Source organism: Coturnix japonica, chromosome 1 (genome assembly GCF_001577835.2).
Source record: "Coturnix japonica isolate 7356 chromosome 1, Coturnix japonica 2.1, whole genome shotgun sequence".
In the NCBI taxonomy this organism is placed as follows: Eukaryota; Metazoa; Chordata; class Aves; order Galliformes; family Phasianidae; genus Coturnix; species Coturnix japonica.
Genome location: NC_029516.1, coordinates 15,587,265 through 15,606,826, shown reverse-complemented (window position 1 = coordinate 15,606,826; position 19,562 = coordinate 15,587,265). Strand labels below are relative to the sequence as shown.

At 35.3% G+C, this 19,562-nt stretch overlaps 1 protein-coding gene across 8 annotated transcripts in view; it reads right to left on the bottom strand.

The window, feature by feature from the left end:
- The window catches only part of TAFA5 (TAFA chemokine like family member 5), a 426,646-nt gene that overhangs the window by 97,476 nt on the left and 309,608 nt on the right, over window positions 1-19,562 (bottom strand). For all 8 annotated transcript variants that reach the window (XR_004306155.1, XR_004306157.1, XR_004306158.1 and 5 more), the window contains one exon: window positions 2,005-2,132. Coding sequence is in view for 4 of the 8 variants with exons in the window: in XM_032442551.1 (XP_032298442.1) it covers window positions 2,005-2,132 (128 nt within the window). In the remaining 4 variants the exon portion in view is untranslated. The remainder of the gene's footprint in view (window positions 1-2,004; window positions 2,133-19,562) is intronic.

Sequence of the window (19,562 nt, the reverse complement as noted above, 5' to 3'; positions counted from 1 at the left end):
CTGCTAGAAAATTTCTTTATAATCACAGTCAAGTACTTCAAAAAGTTATCCTAAGACACAGTTACACAGTTTCCATGCCTGGCTACCATTTTCCAGAGCTTTCCATAACCTTCAATGAAGTGTCTAGAGAACAAATGAACATTTGTTAAAATGTAAGTTTATTAATACTGCATTATGGCTTGCAGTTTCATGGTTTTGCTGTTGGTTGGCTTTACTTTCCTTCCCATTCGAGATTCAGAGCTTCTTTTAACATTCTGAGAGCTAGTCTGCTGTGACTGAAAAATACTGTGTGTTTGTTGTGTGTCTGCATGTGTGATACCAACTGTTGAAGGCTGCTCAATGTTAGATGAGGGCTTATGCTCAGAGTTGTTCTACAGTTGGCTTTCTGGCAGAATCTTTCCTCACCAATGACAACAATGCCTCCGTGTGGGGGAGAATCTGCTTAATAATATTATACTTGCCTCGGCCATAATTTAACTGAGATGGGGCATGATTATAATTTCATTTATGTTAATCAAAATCATGAGTCATTCAATTCATGTCAATAGCATTTAAGAGCTATATAGACAAGTAAGAGCTAAGAATCAAGCTTCTGATGTTAAATCTGAAAGGTTATCTGAATCACTTTATTAAAGATAGATACTGAAGGATAGATCCTCAGCTTACTTTGCATTATTCAGCCATTTCATTAGCATGAAACATCAAATAAAGAACTATAATGACAGCTGATAATGTGTCATGGTACATAGATTTTCCGCTTACCTCGAGTACAGAAAACACCCCTGCATTAACAAGATTTAAGATAATACTTTTGGTCTGACAAAGTCTGCCATTAATGTTTAAAACATTTACTCTTTTTCTTTTCTTTTTCTTTCTCTCTCTTTTTATTTTTTTTTAATGTAACTTGAATTAAAAAATATATTTAGGCAAAAATATTTAAGATCTCAGAGTGAGTTTTGTAGCCCTGTCCATAATGAAAATTCTGTATTGCAAAAATAAGAGCATCAAAGCAGTAACCACAATTTTCTTTTTGCATATAACTCTTCATTCCTTCTATAAAAGGCAAAAAAAAAAAAACAAAAGAAAAAAAAAAAAAAAACAACCCTGATATTCTAAAGTTATAAGAGAGTTTCTACTGTTGACTGTCTCCTGTTCAGACAGAGAAATTTTGCAGGGGTTGATAGGCATTAATTTAGTCCACACTAATAAGTACTTGTAACACAAAACATTCTTGAAATTGTTCTTATTTAAATTACACTCAAGCTCCAAGTAAATCTAAAAAAACATTTATAGGGAAAAAGTCATTTCATGAAGTCTAGCTAGTTATTGCAATGCTTCTCTATTATATTTATCAAGATTTTTTCCATTTCTGTAGTTGGAGAATTATTGGCATTTGAGAACATTTTGTTGAAATATTTCATATATTACAAACTCTAGAAACTATCACTGTCATATACACTATCAGGTTCACTGCTTATGCCCTAAAACACCAAATCAGACATATGAAGATTCTATCAACAAACTATGACCAAAAGGAAGGTTAAAGTTTTTTTTTTTTTTTTTTTTTTTTTTTGTTGTTGTTGTTGGTGGTCTTTTTTTACTAGATTTTCTAGGCTGCCCAGTTACTGCCTCAATGAAAACTAAAGATCTGTTTGTGCAAAGGTGCTGCTCTGCTGGAACATGTGTTCAGTTTTATATCCTATACTTCTTCAGCATAAGAAAATTTTCATGCAGTGAAAAAATAAGACACCATTTTCAGCCTGAGTACATGTTAGTAAACCACTGATCCCTTATAAGGAAACCTTGACATAATTTCCATTCTTAGGGGCATTCTACATTTTTTCCAGCCTATGCATTTCAGTAAGAACATTTGGAACCATAGCTTAATTATAAAGCAACAGACTTTACAAATCCATTCTGAAAAGCAATTAGGAATCCCACTCTCTGTTTTTCAATAAAACACAGTGAAAAAGATACTGAATATAGAAAAGAGTAGTGATTTACCGTGGTTGTCTTTATCCGGCCTCCTGGTTGTGTACAGGTCCAGCCTGATTTATTGATTAGCAAATCACAGCCTTCACCTTCTAAACATGGCAGCATTTCACACCACTGTTTTGTTTTGATAATTCGTGCTGAACGGAAAAAAAACAAAACAAAAACAAAAACAAAAACAAAAAAACAATAAGAAAGGTTAGCAGAAGAGTTTACATTTCACTTATTTCTAAGCATTTTCTCATTAGAATTGTCTATTTTCATCACGCACCTATAGGTTGTGATATAAACAGCCTTAGGCAACTTACAGAATTTTTTACAACATCTGCTGCTCCAGTAAATTTTGTAATAAAAATAGAACTTCAACAACAAATAAAAAGACAGCCCTGTCATACATAAAAAGAACATAAAAGTTAGCTAACTTCAAATTCCATGCTATTTACAATGAATGAAACATTATGGATGCTAAAAACTGGAGCCTTATTATTTTAACTAGTCATTACAATAGCCTAAAAATGACCTATGACCAAGATCCATTGTGTTAGGCTGTAAATAATCTTATCCTGAATAGCTTACATAGTAAACAGACATGAGTAACAGTGGAGAGAGAAAATATGTAATAGGTAAAGAAGTTAACATAATGATAGTAATTGGGAAATCCTTGTGATATTTGCAAGAGTAGGCATAGGAACAAGAAACATAAGCAGGACATCATGAATAGCTGAGGTTGTTTTGTTTGCTTAGCCCAGAGAAGAGACGGCTGAGAGGAGGTCTCATGGAGGCCTACAGCTCTGCACAGGGAGTGGAGGGGCAGCACTGAGCTCTGCTCTCTGGTGACAGTGATAGAACCCAAAGAAATGGCATGGAGTTATGTCAGGGGAGGATTTGTCTGGGAATTAGGAATAAGTTCTTCACCAGAGGGCAGTGGGCATGGGATCGGCTCCCCAGGGAAGTAAGTAAGTGGTTATTGCACTAAGCCTTCTGGAGTTCAAGGAGTGTTTGGACAACACTCTTAGATGTTGGGTGTGAATCTTGGTTCTACGTGGAGCTAGGAGTTGGACTCAGTGATCCTTGTGGGTCTTTTTCAAGGTATCCTCTAATTCTACAACTAGCATTGAAGGAAGAACATATTAGGAAATCATGAAGGAAGGAGACAATAAGCCTGCAACAAAAACCCCATTGCCCTATTGGTAACAAGGTAACATTACCCTTGTGGTAACAAGGGAAAGGAAATTTAGTCAGAAAGTTGAAGGTCCCGAACTACTTGAAATGTGTTGTATTACATGCTTTGGAGCTTCTCTTAATGCTTAGTCTCCCCTGTAAGCTGTTTCCTCACGACTTCCTCAAGGTTGTGTAGCAAAACAGCATTAGAGGAGATGCAGACTAGCTATACAGATTGTTATTTTTTATTTTTTCCTACAAGTTAGGGAGAAAAAAGATAGGTTAATTCCTATAAATATATTTCTGGGTTATAATAATACTTATTTTGAGTTCACCACTTTAGTAGTTGGGTTCATTCTAGTGGAACACTAAGCAATAGGACTAAGATCAGATATTTAATAGTTCTTTCATTTTCTATGTAGGAAAAAATAGTAGACTGGAGAGCTAAAATTATAGAATGACTTAGGTTGGAAGAGACATTAATAATCATCTAGTTCCAACCCCCCTACCATCATCAGGGTTGCTACCCACAAGCTGAGGTTGCCCAGGGCCCCATCCAACATGGATATGAATGCCTCAAGGGACAGGGCACCCACAGCTTCTCTAGCAAGACTGTTCCAGTGCCTCACCATCCACTGAGTAGAAATTCCCTCCTAATATCTCATCTAATTCTCCTTTCTTTTAATTTAAAATCATTCCCCATAGTCCTATCAATATTTGACCCTTCCTGTCTGGAACTACTTAAGAACACATTCCCAGTGCCACTAGAAAATGGCAAGAAATACAACTGTAATTTAAAGTTTTTCAATAAAATCCTTTTGAATACTTTGACATGAAACATCTTGTGTCCTCAGTCCTAGTACAATTGTTGGTGGTTTCCAGCAATATAACAAACATTTCCTTCAGTGGAAGTACAATCTGAAATTCATAACAAGATTTCATCACTAAAAACCACCATAGCTCCCTAATGTCTACAAAGAACATCCTTTCCTCATTCTTTCCTCATTATGTGATATATCTAGTTATATATCACTGGAGGAATGATTTGCCCCAAAATTTCATAAATACTTTTTCTTTTTTTTTTTTTTTTTTTTTTTTTTTTTTTTTTTTTTTTTTTTCCCATTAAACGTTCATAACACCATAACACATGAAATAATGAAATTCAGATTTCACTTGGGGTGCATAGGTAGTGCTGTATTGAGAACTGGACTGCTTCAGTTTTCCAGGCAAACATCTTTTATCTAACTCATAACAGCCTCATCCTTCCTGAGTAAAGGCATGTATTCAGTTGCAGACTTAGACTTAAAAAACAAACAAACAAACAAACACAAACAAACAAACAAAAAACCAACAGAAAAACCTTAGTAAAATGTGAACAACAAACATCATCCATTTGCATTTATATGTTTTGCAAATCACATTTTGAAATGGCTATTGAAATTTGCCTCAACAATATGAAGTTTAAGATTGAACAGTCAATTAAACTCAAAAATACATATATTAGATTGCCAGTATTATCTCATGTATGAGGTTTTCCTGGAAACATAATTTGAAATAACCTTCAAAAATATATTTATTTTCCGTATGGATTACTCTTAGTGTTTTCATGGTAGCTATCTCAGAAAGCAGGTATCTGTAATATCACAAACACCTGAGCTTTTGCTCTGGGTATTGGCTATACCCACACAAATTTAGAACATACCAAGAGAATTTTACAGAATTTCTGTCTTATCTGTATTGACTAGCTCATGCATACAAAAGCAAAAGTTTTCTCCTTTTTTTCAGGAAAAATTACTCAGCTTGTATGTTAAAATGCACCTTAGCTCTGCAAATTTTGCACCTCATAAATCTACAACTTTTCAAGCCGATTCCTTTTTTTTTTTTTTTTTTCCCCTTCTAAAATCTATGTAGATTCCTCTACACAGTTTAACTCAGTTAATGGATGCCTTCTCCTTTAACATAATCAATTTTGGACAGATTATTCTGTACACACTGTATTCCCACTGTAACATGTTTTGTTTTCTGGGCCACCTTCCAGTAAGCAGCTGGACACCCTCACACTTGTGTGTAAGTTGAAGTTTATACAAGCATATTGTTCTCTTAAGCATGTACAACTACATCAGAGGCCATATCTATATCTGTGGGGATATGTCTATTTTTGTATATTTTTTTGTTTTTCCTTTTCAGTTTGCCCATTACAGCAGAATATCACAATGAAGCTATACATAAGTAGCAAAAGATACAACCATTTTATCAGCACAATATCCAGAACTTCTACTAGTAATTTAAAATGAGTTACACTTATCAAAGCAAAGGAATACAATGTATTTCCTCAGGCAGCATAGTTCGAATTTTCCTTCCTATATTCACCAGGGGTGAAATTCAGACCTCTGAATCTGTAGATAGACAGCAAAAAGCCTATCAGATTTCAAATCTCTTCTGAGCTCCATTATAAAGAATTACGTGGTACTTAAATGGTACATAAGCTTTGTGTAGACTTCCTGCAAATAACTGAATTTCACCTCAAGAATCTGATCTGACGCTTCTTTGCATCCCCTAAGATAGGCCATGCCCCTTCACTTAGCTGAAGTTAATGGGAACTGACAATGCTCAGCACATGATGGAATTGCTTTCCTGGGTAATGCCATCTGAACAGGAGAACAAACAGCGACAAACCAACAGCTTCTCTCTCATACAAACAAGTCTGAGGTGTACTGGGCAGGCAGAGGTGATACTAACATGATGCCCAACTACCCACTGAAATGTTCTTAATGTTAAATAACTTCCCAATGGATTTGTTTTTGGCTTTGTTTTTTTTTTTTTTTTTTTTTTTTTTTTTGAGTATATTCATGATCATATTTAAGAATATTTAACTATGAAATGATCCAGAACACCATTTATTTCTGCTAAGTGTCACAATTAGAAATTCGTGTCTAAGCCTTTCACGTGGTTCAAATTATATGCATACCCTTCTGTAGAGAAACAGCTTTATTTTCTGTACTTTCGAATATTAATTTTACATTCAGATAGTTACCAGTTGATGCATCTCTAGTCAGTCTCAGAACTGAAAATCATGACATTTTGTGATAATAGAAAGAGAGATAAATCAGCAGCACTAAATATAAAAACTTACAACCATGTAAAGTATGTTAGATCAACACAGTCAGGTAGATTGTAATTATTACTTATAATTTTTTTCCCAAATGTTGGAGGGTAAACATAGAAGTAAAATAAAAAATAAAATAAAAATAAAAATAATTTTAAAAGTACATAGCTGTTACACCAAATAAGAATTTTGGTTAAAACAGCACTTGGATACTAAGAATATTAGTTTAGAATACACCATGCTTCTATGCATGTAAAGCGGTGTGTGCAATAAATGTTTACAAATCACAATGAAAATCATTGTAGAAAAACCTGAAGAAAGTCTGTCAGTTCCAGCTGTCTGAAGTAACAAACGGAAAATTATTTGTGGTGAAGAGCAAGCCCAGATGGAATACAGCTTTTGAACTTACTTCTTAACTAAGGGCTTAGAGCACTTACACTTCTCACAAAATGATGCCCTTCTCCACATTATTTTTTTTTCTCAATGATAACTTATAGTACTTAATGCAGGATATAAAGTATGCATTAAGACAAAAATAATTACTTTTTGATCTTCATACTTTACTTCACTGTTGTTATTCTGGAAATCTGAAGAAAGTTCATCAGCATAGCCGATTCCCAAAGTTCAAGAATGTTTTTGGCTTCATCAGTTCAGACACAATTATATAAACAAATTTATCCTAGTGAACCTTTTCCCCTTTCAACTGAACAAGATCTACATCTTACCTTGTTGATCACCTCCAGCTGATCCCAAATGGTAGCATCATCCCACTTTTCTCCCTACCTCTTTATTCTCCTTACCTCATGTTTTTCCTATTTGTTCTTCCATTTTCTTCAGCTGTAAACTCTTGCCTCAACTGTTTTAACATTTGCTCCAAACACATTTTTCCTCTGCCTGATTTGGTAAATATACACTATGTACCTACCAAAAAAAAAAAAAAAACCAAAAAAAAAACCCTTTGCAGAGCCTCTTACATTTTTCTAGTTTTACTTAAAAATGGCAGCTAATTTTAATTGCCCCTAATTAGTACAGATATTAATTAAGTTTCCCAAGGTAACACAAGACATTTGTTGTATTGTTGGAAGCAACACTTCTGAATTCTTAGAGGTCATTTGTGCTGAGACCTTAATCCATCTCATTTTTCTTCAAAGAAATCAGAAAATGCTTTATTACATACAGATAAGAAATTAACAAAAGTAATTTTATGCAGAATAATAGGCTTTTTAAAATATGTATCAGTGAAACTGTGACATCAGTAAGGAGGCCAGTGGAAAGAAACTGAATCAGTTCTTTAACAAGAACTGCAGTAATGTACTGTCTTTAGTGCAGCAATTTGACTGTAATAGTGCATAAGCCCCAAACATTAATCTATTTTACTATACAACAAGGAAACATCACAAACCTCAGATACCTTTTACAGCAGTCATTCTGCTCCACTTAAAACACTGAAAGCAGTGTTAATTCACAGAGTTAGCTCATCTCAATTATTTATAGGACATCTAGACCAAAGACTACTTAGTTCTAAGAACAGCAATACTGCAGTGTCTAGACACCCATTTTGTCATTTTGCTTTTGCTGTCAAGATTGGGAAGAAGGTTGAGAAATGTATGGAAAAAAGTGCTTTCCTGCAGGCTACTCAAAGGCTGCAAATTGATACCAGGTTACTTGATGAAGAGAAAAAGACTGAATGACAAGGCAGAAAATTCCTGCAAGTCACCCTAAATACAGCTTCAGTACAGGAGAGGTTTTATTGTGTCCCCATTGCAGAGAAGAAGCCTTCGCTATTGACCTATTCCATGCAAAGGGATGAAAGTTTTGGTTCACTAGAAACAACGTAGATTATACCATGTATTTTGGAGAGGAGCAGGAGATGATCTCCAAATTATCATATCATTCTGAGCTACAGCTGTGAAAGGGATACTCCTGCTATCTGTATGGATGATCCCTAGGTATGTGGCATAAGAGATTGCTAGATGAAGTTGTGTAAATACTCAGCTAACTCAGTATACCACAGCAAGACAGGTTTAACTCCTGAACTACTGCATTTAGCAAGGTATTCGGGCATCCTATTAACTTGAAGAAGATACCTGAAGTTTTGCTGAATCTTCACAAGAATATAAAGTAAGTACCTATTGACAGCTGAAGAAGAATGTTCAAAGACATGGCACAAATCAGAAAAAAACTATATATACATAATAAATATCCAGAATATATGAGAAAGTGTTAAAAATAAAATAAAATAAAATAAAAATAAAAACATCAGAAAAAAAACCCACAAGCCATAATTAAAATAATAATAATAATAATAAACACTGCAATAGTATTTAACAGCTCTCAACTTCTTCCCTGTTTGTGTTTCCCAATAGCAATATTTCCTCATTATGCTGCTCCAAATAATACATAAATACATCAATTATGAAAATAAATATGTGAAAGTAAATGCAACAATTCCTTATTTTCAGTTATTTTTGGAAGCATTAATCTAGTGACCTATTGATAGTTATCTTAGATTTCTCTACATACAGTAGTTGAAATCCTTGTGCAAATGAAGCACTCTCCTAAAATGGAAAATACTCTGCAAACCAACTTCACAGCCAATTTACGTCTATTTCCATTTTAAGATGCAAGGACTAAATTTCTTCTATTTATAATTTGCACTCATTTGAGACTGCAGTGTATCTCTGCATTCATTCTCAACCCCTTGGCCTTCCTCTGGCAATTACTACAATTGCTCACACAGAAAAGCAGTTCAGCAAATATAGCACGTATATTTCAACAGCTTATAAAACAATCTAAGAGTTAGAAGGAAAAAAAAAAAAACCACAACTGTATAGTTTGCCAAGTCTCACAGGGTCACAGCAAGCATCATGAGAATCATTATAAATAATAAATGCAGATAAAATCTACATGTTAAAATTTTCTATAGATATATTACTTGTATGAGTAGCCTCTTCTAAGCTACTGGTCTCTACACATCACAAGGCCAATACTTTCAATAGGGAACCTGGTCCACAATTTAGGCCAGGATTTCAGCACATGCCTGAATACCCAAATAGGTACATATTCACTGCTTTTCAACCTGTGAATGATCTAGCACTTCATTGTCTGTGGGTAGTTAGCATTTGCCATCAAATAAGATATGCTAATTGAACACCTACTCTTGGAGAAAGCCTTTGTCAGGACTCCTTGTCTTCTGCTGCTACCCCCTACTGTTCTGCTCTGCTGTATTCAATTAGTGTGCTGGAAACAACTAAAAATCTGCCAGCAAAGAATCCGCCAGAGATCAGGTTTTCACCACATTTCACTTTGCTGCAAGCATACCAAGAGCAGCAGATTTAACTGCAGAGGGACAACAATTACAGACCCAAAGAAAGGGATTTGAAGACAGAAGCAAAGGGTAGAGACAAGGGAGGGCTGTAATGGGAAGCAACAAGAAAACAGATAATAGAAAATAAAGAATAAGACAGGAAAGGAAGGTAAAAAGAGGACAGCACAAGACAAAGCCCCACTGCATGTAGCAGCTACTGAGGCAGCTGAACAAGGTCAAAAACCTGTGCAACTTGTTCAGTGAAGTCAGCAGGATGACAAGGATAAGTGAAGGCTAAAGAATAGAATTGATTTTTTTATTGTTTTTTCAATCAACTACACTAATTCCAATCATCCTGATACAAGCAGAGTACTGCAGTGAAAGACAAGATTCACCGTGGTTAAAGGAAGAATGTGGAATATTAGGGCAAATACCTGTGACCATCCCTTCATTACATGGGTGCAACTGTGGAAGAGGAAAAATGGCTCCAGAACTTTTAGCTATTAAGTGTTTGCACATATCATTGTAATGACTGAAAAGAAGCTGGTTAATATATGTCCATACATATATATATATAAATATATATACATAAATATGGGCACCTCCGGTGGCACAGTGGTAGGAATGCCACTTGCAACACTAGAGGCCTGGGTTTGAAGCCCCCCTGTGGCGCAAGTGGTAGAAGTGCTGCTCTGCTACACAGGAGGCTTGAATCCCAGGGGTTGGACTCAATGATCTCTAAGGTCCCTTCCAACCCGCACCAGACTGTGATACTGTGATATGTATGTATGTGTGTATATATATATATGAATATATATACACACACATATATATATGAATATATATACACACATATATATATACATATGAAACTGATGAAGAACAGAAGACAGTAGAATTATAAACCAATCTGAAAAAAGGCTGAGCATTGGAGTGGATATAGGTGGCATCTGCAGTTTCACATGTTACTTCAGAATATCTGATTCTGTGCTCTCAGGAAGGTGAAACATACTTAAATGATGGCAACAGTCACTTAATTTTTTTAATTTTTTAATTTTTTTGGGGGGGAATAGAACTGTGCAATTCTCATGTACCCAGGCTCGTTACTTACCCTCAATGAAGTCTGTGCATGATCAGTAAGAAAAGGCAAAAAAAAATAAAAATATATTAAAAAATAAAAATTACCTCTAAATTTGACACTTGATCTTTTATGAAGTGATGAGAATGACAATGTGAAATTACATGTGAGAACAGAAATTGATTATTCTTTAATCTTTTACAACAAATTCTGGGTCTATTAGTGCTCTCTCTGTCCATTCGAAGGAAAAACATTTAGCAGAGCTGTTCTCCTCTGACCCTCATTGATTTTGGTACTTTCCAAGTCCAGTGTCAGCACATACACTGCTGCTGTGACATGGTGGTGACACTTTATTGTGCTCTGAAAGGGATAATAATGCAGCTGTTCTCAAGTACAATGGGCTTCCTTTGTCAACAACTACAGCAGTGGGAAACTCTGCCCTCCTTTTGTCACACATGTAAGAAGAGAACACACAAGCAAATTGAGATGAAAAGAGATCAGTGACTAGCACAGAAGGACACTAACGACACCTTCTATGTGAACAATTAAAAGTACTAGAAAGGGAAAATCAGGGAGAAGACTGCACTTATCGCGTGCCCCCCATGATTTCCCTCTGTTCCATGCCTAGTTGATCTGTGTGCTCTTTGCAAGTTAGTGAAAATTGCAATGTGAAAATTAATGAAAATTAATGAAAATTAAGAAAACTTCATTAAAAGTGGTGAAAAGGTTAAAATGAAAAGGAAGACAATCTTAAGGTATTATCTTTCACAATGAAAATACAAAGAATATATTTAATTGTAGCTCTTCTGAAACTTTTTTTTTTTTTTTCCCATAAATATTGCTTTGTCAGTACCTGAAGAGTCTTACTGCAGTGAACTGCAATGTTGGCCTTCAGATAACTTGAAACTGACTTTTTTTTTTCATGACCACTGCTTTCATCAGCCAGTATTTGACTAATAGGCGAGCAAAAGTGTTTAAATGCTGCATAGAAAGTAATTCCTATAACATGCACTGCACCAGAATGTGTCCATGGGAAACAGTGGCACAGTCACGAATGTTTGTTACATGCTGACAGCAAGATCAGTCACAAATCTTGTCAACTAACCACTTGACATTTCCAACTGACAGATGAGACCACACGATTATTATTTCTTTTAATGTAGCTTTTCACATATGTAAAATGTTAGCATTCCTTACTTCAGTTTTACAAAATTTGAAATATAAATATTTTCCCTCTCTTTTGCACGTTTACCTTGGGCAGTCACCATTCTCCAAACTTTGCAAAGTGTTCTACATATTAAATAACTGAAAACAAAAGCACAAAAGTAAAATTTATATAAGGTTTTTAATTTATTTTTATAATGGAGTGCATAATATCAGGAGACATATTTCAAAAAGAAAATACTGTAATTCATTTCCAAAACCCAGCTAGTGTGTAGGTGTTTTCACCCTGTATATGTAGCATAAACCACACAGGAACTAATTTTCAAAGACACATCAGATTCTACATCAAAAAAACACTTTTGAGTAAAGGCAGAAACCCTAGGATGATCTCTGTACAGGGGGGTTGAACAGGGGGGACTCCTGTACATGTATGGGGGAAGCCCCTCCCTTAAATTCCATGGAAATCAAAGAAGGGAGGAAACCTTACTTCAGAGGTGGAGTTTGGGGTGTGGTTTACCAAGAATAGGCAGGACTTGGGGGTGTTTAGGTGAAGTTTGGGGAAGGGATTTTTAGGAATAGGCAGGACTTGGGCGGAGTTTGGTAGAATGGGGGCAGGGTTTTTGCTTATTAATAGCACATTGCAAAGGAAGAAGTTCCTGGAATTCCAAGCCTGAAAGCTTTGGATAAGAAACTGGACTCAGATAAGAAAACTCATTCAAACTGACTTGACTATACACTACACATGCCCAAGAAGGAGTGGGAAGCAAGAAAACATTCAAGGAATTAGTTAGCATAGGACAACCCACTGTCTAGAATGAGTTAGCAGTACCTGCTTTGTGTAATCATGAGTGTACATTTTGTTTGGTATAAATAGGACTGCTTAAGGGACACTAGTTGCATAGTTGGGGTAGTGGAAACTCCCCACTGTGCCTGTGTATACACCCTAAATAAACTACCTTACATTCTGACTCTTGTGAGTCTGTGTGCTGTTCTGCAGGTCACTTTAAGTGTCTTATGTAATAAGTACTGTAGAGTTAAGAACAAGTTCTACAAGAGAAGTTGTCATCGATTAGAAGGAATAATCTTTCCTTTTTCACTTTGCATGTGATATTTTATTTATTTCAATATACCCAGCAAATCTATGAACAGCCACAGAAGTTAAAGGCCAGTACTCTCCCCATCTCCTTCACCATCAGAAAATTTCATGTAAAAATTCCAAAATTCTTTCTGCAAAAGTAGACTAAGGGGATTGGTTGTAAGGTAAAGAATAGAGAAATACTGTTTGTTTAGGTATTCTCCACAACCTAGGATTGTGGGAAATCTTAGGCATTGTTGCTTGCAACAGGAGTCCTGGCCACTGTTAAAAGCCATGTAGTGGAGGCTCGTAGGCACAGTTAACAGGACCAAAGAGTAGGCAATGTATGCTGAAGTACTTTTTGAAGCTTTATTAGATACGAAAATCAAGTGTGTAAACACTCATGGTCCTCCAGCAACTGTTAAAAATCAGACCAAGACTACTGAGATTTAAAACTACATTTTGAATTGTACTCTTTTACAGCAATTGTGATAAGTTGTAAATTTTAGGGGTTGAAGCAACAAATTACATTAATATAACCTGATCTCCATCTTTATGCAGGACATAAAATTTAATCCATTTTTTTCTGTAATAATCTTGACAATTTCTGGTTGAGGTAGTGCATGCCTTTTAGGAAGACAACCATACTGATTTTCAGACAGTGATCACAGATCTGCAAACCCTTAAGGCAACTCATAAAATTCAATAGCAAAAGGAAAATCTTCAGATCTATTTAGGACTGTTTCTACAAGACTCCTTTTTAACTCTCATAGGAGTATACTGGCCTTTCCTTACTAAATGATTGAGTGGCCTGCTGTCAGCTATAATAAGGCCATATGCCTATCTAAACACCAGGGGCTCCTAAAAATTAATCATTTTAAAATTAAACACCTTGCTGTTTCTTTTGCATTGAAAAGTATATTAATTAAAATGAATCAAATAAGTTCAACATCTGATACAACCAAGAGTTTCAAAACCAACAAACATTTCTTGGTTCAGTGTCTGTAACCATAGGTTTTAAAAATGCTGATGGAGGTAAGTTAGGTTATTCCACCTGCAGGAATTTCATTGTTTTCCTTTAATAGTAACTGTCTGCAAAATAGCTTTCTCAACAAACTCTTATTTAGCAGGAGCAATGGGGAATTCTTATTGGAAATATTTATATGTCTAACAATACCAGTGGCACTGAGTTTGCAGTACTGACTCAAGCAAAACTTGCAATGAGTTTCTTGGGGGTTCCTCTCAACAAAGTGCTGCTTGACTGAGTCTGCAGCTTGGAAATAGCCCCTTGCAGATTAAGAAACCATAACTGCTAGTTCTCTCTGACTCTCTTAAGTACCATATTAACTATCTAAGTGTTCATGTACTCTGCATTTAAAACATACCAAAATAAAATAATCTTCAAGAGCTCTTTTTCCACAAATAGCTTTAAAAAAAAAATGACATTTTAATTAACGATGTATGCATAATTCCCTATGCATACATAATTCTGAATTACATATGTATGCATATATGCATATACTGCATTAGTAATGGCAGTTGTTGTCACTGTTTTTATGAAAATGTTTTATATCTGGTTGACAGTAAAGCTTGTATAAAGTGTGAAGTTGTATTGGAAAAACATAAATCATTTTATTTAAATTGTACAGTATTGTGCACACCTTCTACTACTGGATTAAGAAAAAAGAAAAAAATATACTTAAATCATTTCACCTGCATTCAAAAGTTTGGAGCCTATTTACATGGCCAAGTTGTTGAAAAGTTAAAGACTGAATTTATAACAAGCTGGACACTCTTCACTAACTTTTCTTTTTACAGCTGACGTAAACTTTATTTCTCATCATCATATATGCTACTTTTATTGACAGTTTTCCATGACTAAACCTGCTATTTAAAGGTAGATCATGCATCCCTGTCTGCAAAATTTGCAGCACACAGTTTAAATCTAAGGGGGATATTGAGTTTATCTACTTTGTGAGGAATAAATGGTCACTGAAGTTTTTAATTCCTTTTTTCAAAAACAGTATATATATATATTTAGTAAACAGATGGTCATTTAGGTCTCAACATAAGGTTATTTAGGTCTCATTCCATTATCAGTATATTCTACATCCTAGAATAGTCTTCAAACTACGAAATTTTGACTATTCATAAGAAATCTTACACATCTTACAAGGATTTCTAAATTCACCAGCTCTGATATTATCAAAATAAGGGAGAATCATCTAATGAAAAGATAGAGAATAGACTAATATCATGGAGACCAAAACTTTTAATGAGATAGGTGATTGAAGGCTTCAGCCTACTGAAAATTTATGCCTCACCCTTGGTATCACTTGTGATAGAGACTTGTATAGCGTGTGCACACACACACACTTCAGCCAGTAAATCTTCCAGCAATTTTTCTGTGATATTAATGTGTTATATTTTTCTCATTACTAGTTAATATTGCAGCTCCAGAAGTTCACTTAATATATCTGTATGGTCTGACTACTATTTGAATCATCTCAACCCATTTGAAACCAGGGTACCAAATACCAAAGACTTTCACTTTTAGTCCTGCTTAAGTTTTGTTTGTAGCAGTGTTTATTTGAATCATTGCTTGTTCCTTGCTTGGAAAATATTCATATCCAAAGCACTATTAGCACAATAGTAATTAACAAAGAGTCTTTCATGCCAACGTGCTACAACTTCATCTCACACACCCTGTACAGGAAAAGGTCTTTTATTTCCCATATCAGTGAAGCACTCAGGCTACGTGAAAACAAAGCTCTCTTTCAGTGCAGACAGGACATGATTGTGCCTTAACTGAATCTACTGTATGTACAATGGAGAGAAAGACTAGGTGATCTAAGAGATCTTTCTCATCTCTAACCTCCATAGGAGTTCACAGTATAGGGAATTTTATATTAACAAGCAGATGTAGGATTTTATGTGGAAACTTTAGAGTGCTTCCACTGAAGGTTTTTCTCAGTTTCTTCCCTGCTGTAAGGATAGGGAAAACACTTTCAGCTTTGTCAAAACTAACAAAACACAAAAAAAGACTGATTGCTATTGAGATTCCCAAAAATACTGCTAACTTGAGAAGGAGAGAGAGCCTGCAACTCCATCACACCATGAGCTGATGGATTTTGTCACCAGAACTGCATCAAGTTGCTGTACTGACACTGACAGCAACACTGAAGTACCCCTTGAGGTAAGCTTGTTACTTTACAGATGCTGTGCTGTAGATGCTAAGATGCTATTAATTAGAGAACAAGGGGAAAAAAAAAAAAAAAAAAAAAGGAAATGTTTTATACTTTCTCCAAAAAATAACTCAAGGGCAATTCCACAAGGCAGAAATCAGAGTAGCAGAGGGTTGGTAAAAACAAACAAACAAAAAACAACAACAACAACAACAACAACAAAACAACCCAACAACAACGACACAGAACACAAAACCATTTAGAATAATGACACACGAGACACTCCAAAGTAATAAAATATATAGGATTGATAAGTAAGTCTAACTGTGCAAAAGACATATTCAATATCAGATAGTTACAATATTTCCACATTCCTTAATGTCACAGTCCTGTGACATTTTAATAAACTCGATCATTTGGTGATTGTGTTAACATTATCCAAAAGGTTTTAACCCCAGTTCCCACCAGCACAACACACACTGGTAAAACAAATCACAAAATAGAAATGACCCCCTCAAAAGTTCCTGTGTGCCTTTATTTCACACTGAATTAGCAAGCATAGTACAGCCTGCTGCTATGCTTTTTCTTACCAGTTTGTCAAAACATGGATAGACTCCTGTTTACTGCACTTAATGTGTTCATCAGCTGACCCAGAATAACGAAGTCTAAGGCTAAGTAACAGAAATTACTACACTGGACTAGACCTGAATCAGTGTAGTCTAAAATCCTGTGTCTGTGAGTAGCCAGAGGGATGTTTAAGAACTGTGTATCAGCCAGAAGCCTCTGCTTTTGTATGTGCTAACATAGCTGTTTCAAAAATAAATCATTTTAAATGCTAAGATTTGCTTCTCCGCATTTTCTCAGTTACTGCTTTGCAAGCTATTGATTGAGGGGCAAAGGGTAAAAACTGTACATCTCTGAGGAACAATTAACTTCTTTGCTGATCCCTTGAGGTCTACCATAACTCATAAAGTCATAAATTATTCCAAGGAGAATTTATCATAATAGATCTAAACTGATAGCATTAAACATGTTCATGCATTTATTTTTAAAAGTGCCTCTTTTCTAAAGGATATTATATTGCCAATTTGAGGGTGGGAAAAAAAAAAAAGGGGGGGGGGGGGGGAGGGGAAGGGTAAGAGTATAAATTATTCCACAGTAATACAGAAAGTATTGTATCACTCATTAATCATGATAAAATTAAGGACATGCAAAAATTCTCCAATCAGATAAATCACGCAGTCTTATATCTATGCTATAATTCAGCATCAGGCCTGCAAAGACCATAAACAACTGTGTTTGCCATTAACACTTCACAAAAATGTACAAACATACAGCTGCTTCACGAATATGATAAAATAGAGAGTTATCTTTATTTTTTGTTCTTCCTGTGTATTGTGAAAATCATTCATACTGTCTGTATTTCCCCGACTCAAATACATACTAAAATTTGTTGTATGACAGAATATGCAAGGATTTTGATTCAAGGGCAGTACCACTTGCTTGAGAAGAGGTATGCCATATCTGCATTGCATTATCCATTATCACTCCACCACCATCAGGTATGAAACTGTTCACAAATAAAAGCCTGATTTCCTCATACAGTATTCTGTATGAATACTGTAACAGCTTCTAACACAACACTCAGCAGCACAGCACTTGAATGCCTCTTGGCATGGAATGAGCAGTATGGCTCATATCTGTCACGAGACTATTCATTCATTCCCCATGGCAAAAAGTATATGCAGTGAATGCTTTAGTTAGGATTTTCTTTGTTAATCTTGTTTTGTTTGATTCCTGAATGCACGTGTTTATGTTAGAGAAAGCTAATCAATGACATAAATCCTGTACTTAGAGTAGAAGATCCTGTGTCATGTCTTGTCCTTAGCTCTTTAAAATTTATTTCAGTCTAAGGCCACTGACTACTTTACTTAGCACAACAACATATCAAATGAGGCTGCCTGATGCACTCTCATTCCTGCCCACTCTTGTAAATAATTACGCTTAATTATATTAACTTCAGCACACTTCTCCAAACATCTCTCCTCTCAACCATGGCAGTTCTCAAAATAACTCTCCAACTGTGAAAGAAATCACACTGGTCTCATGAAATCCTTATATATACCCTCACTTTCAGGCATTTAAATCTCTTACGTGTACAGACTATTCTATTTGGATTCACTGCTTCAGGAAAAAGGATGTTATTATTTTTATCACATTCACTGGTAGTGGCGATTCTTATTATTGCTCACTTTTAAAGATTAAAACACATATATGTTCCAGTGTTAACAACTGGAATATAAATAAAATACTAACAAGTCTAGATCATAACAACCAGTTTTGCAGTGCATTAATCCAGTAGCTTACCACACTTGGGGTGGTGGTAGTGGTCTAACACTCACTTTAACAGAGAGAAACTGCTTTAAGGAAATTTTTTTCTTGATTACCGTCAGAAAAAAAAGAGAACAAGGACTAAATGGAGAATTCTATACCCTTGGAAGACCCTCTTGGACTACAGCCATATTCATTTTTATGCTCTTTTAATTTTAATCCTACATTTTTATATATTTTTGAGACAGCTCATATATAGATCAGTAAAAATATTAATGTATGTGCAGTTCATTTATCCTAGAAAATGTGTAGTCTCTACATTATCTCAGTAGCTTCTTATTGATGATACATACCAGAAGAGTGAAAAGATAACAGTTTTTACATTTAGAATATCTCTGAAGCCTGTACCCCTTCCTGTCTCACTTTTGCAGGTGAGGAGTTCATACTTGTGAAGCTGGGGCCTGGAACAAAGCACATCCTCCAGATACTGTGACTGTAATAACGGCTACATCACTGTGTTTCTTTAAGTTAAATTTAAACATGACTTAACATTTCCCACTAAGGTTATGTAGGCACTGGAAGACAAGTCTGTCTGCATGTCTTGCAGCAAAGCATGTTGCCAAAGATACATATCACTCGAAGCCTTTTTCAAACACTTCAAGCTTCGTGGTTCAGTCAAAGATGATAGTAAAAGTTAGCTGTGATCTTAGCTAACTAAATAAGGAAGCTCTCATTATAAAATTAAATTAAAACAGTGGGAAAGACTAACAGGGAAGAAGGAATTTGAAAGACAAATTTTAAGGTGAAGGGAAGCATCTGAATATTACACTAGATAAAAATACGCCATGGTTAGAAAAAAAACTGTTGATGCTTTTACTGAGTCAGATGTAACACAAAGGGCTGGGTAGAAATGCAGTTCTTAATGAGTGTCCCACAGTGAGAATCACTGAAGTATAATTCTAATTGTCTCACATCAGATTTCAAGATCTGCACTTTTATATCCCCTGTGGTTTCTTTGGGCAAGCTAGTAGAACAAGATATGACTTTACTGGCTATCATCACCAATACAAAGAGCATTTTTGTCTTTTTTTCATCTGGTGTAAACCAGAATAATACCATAAAACAAATGAAATTCAATTACATAAATTCAGAACTGTTTGGAT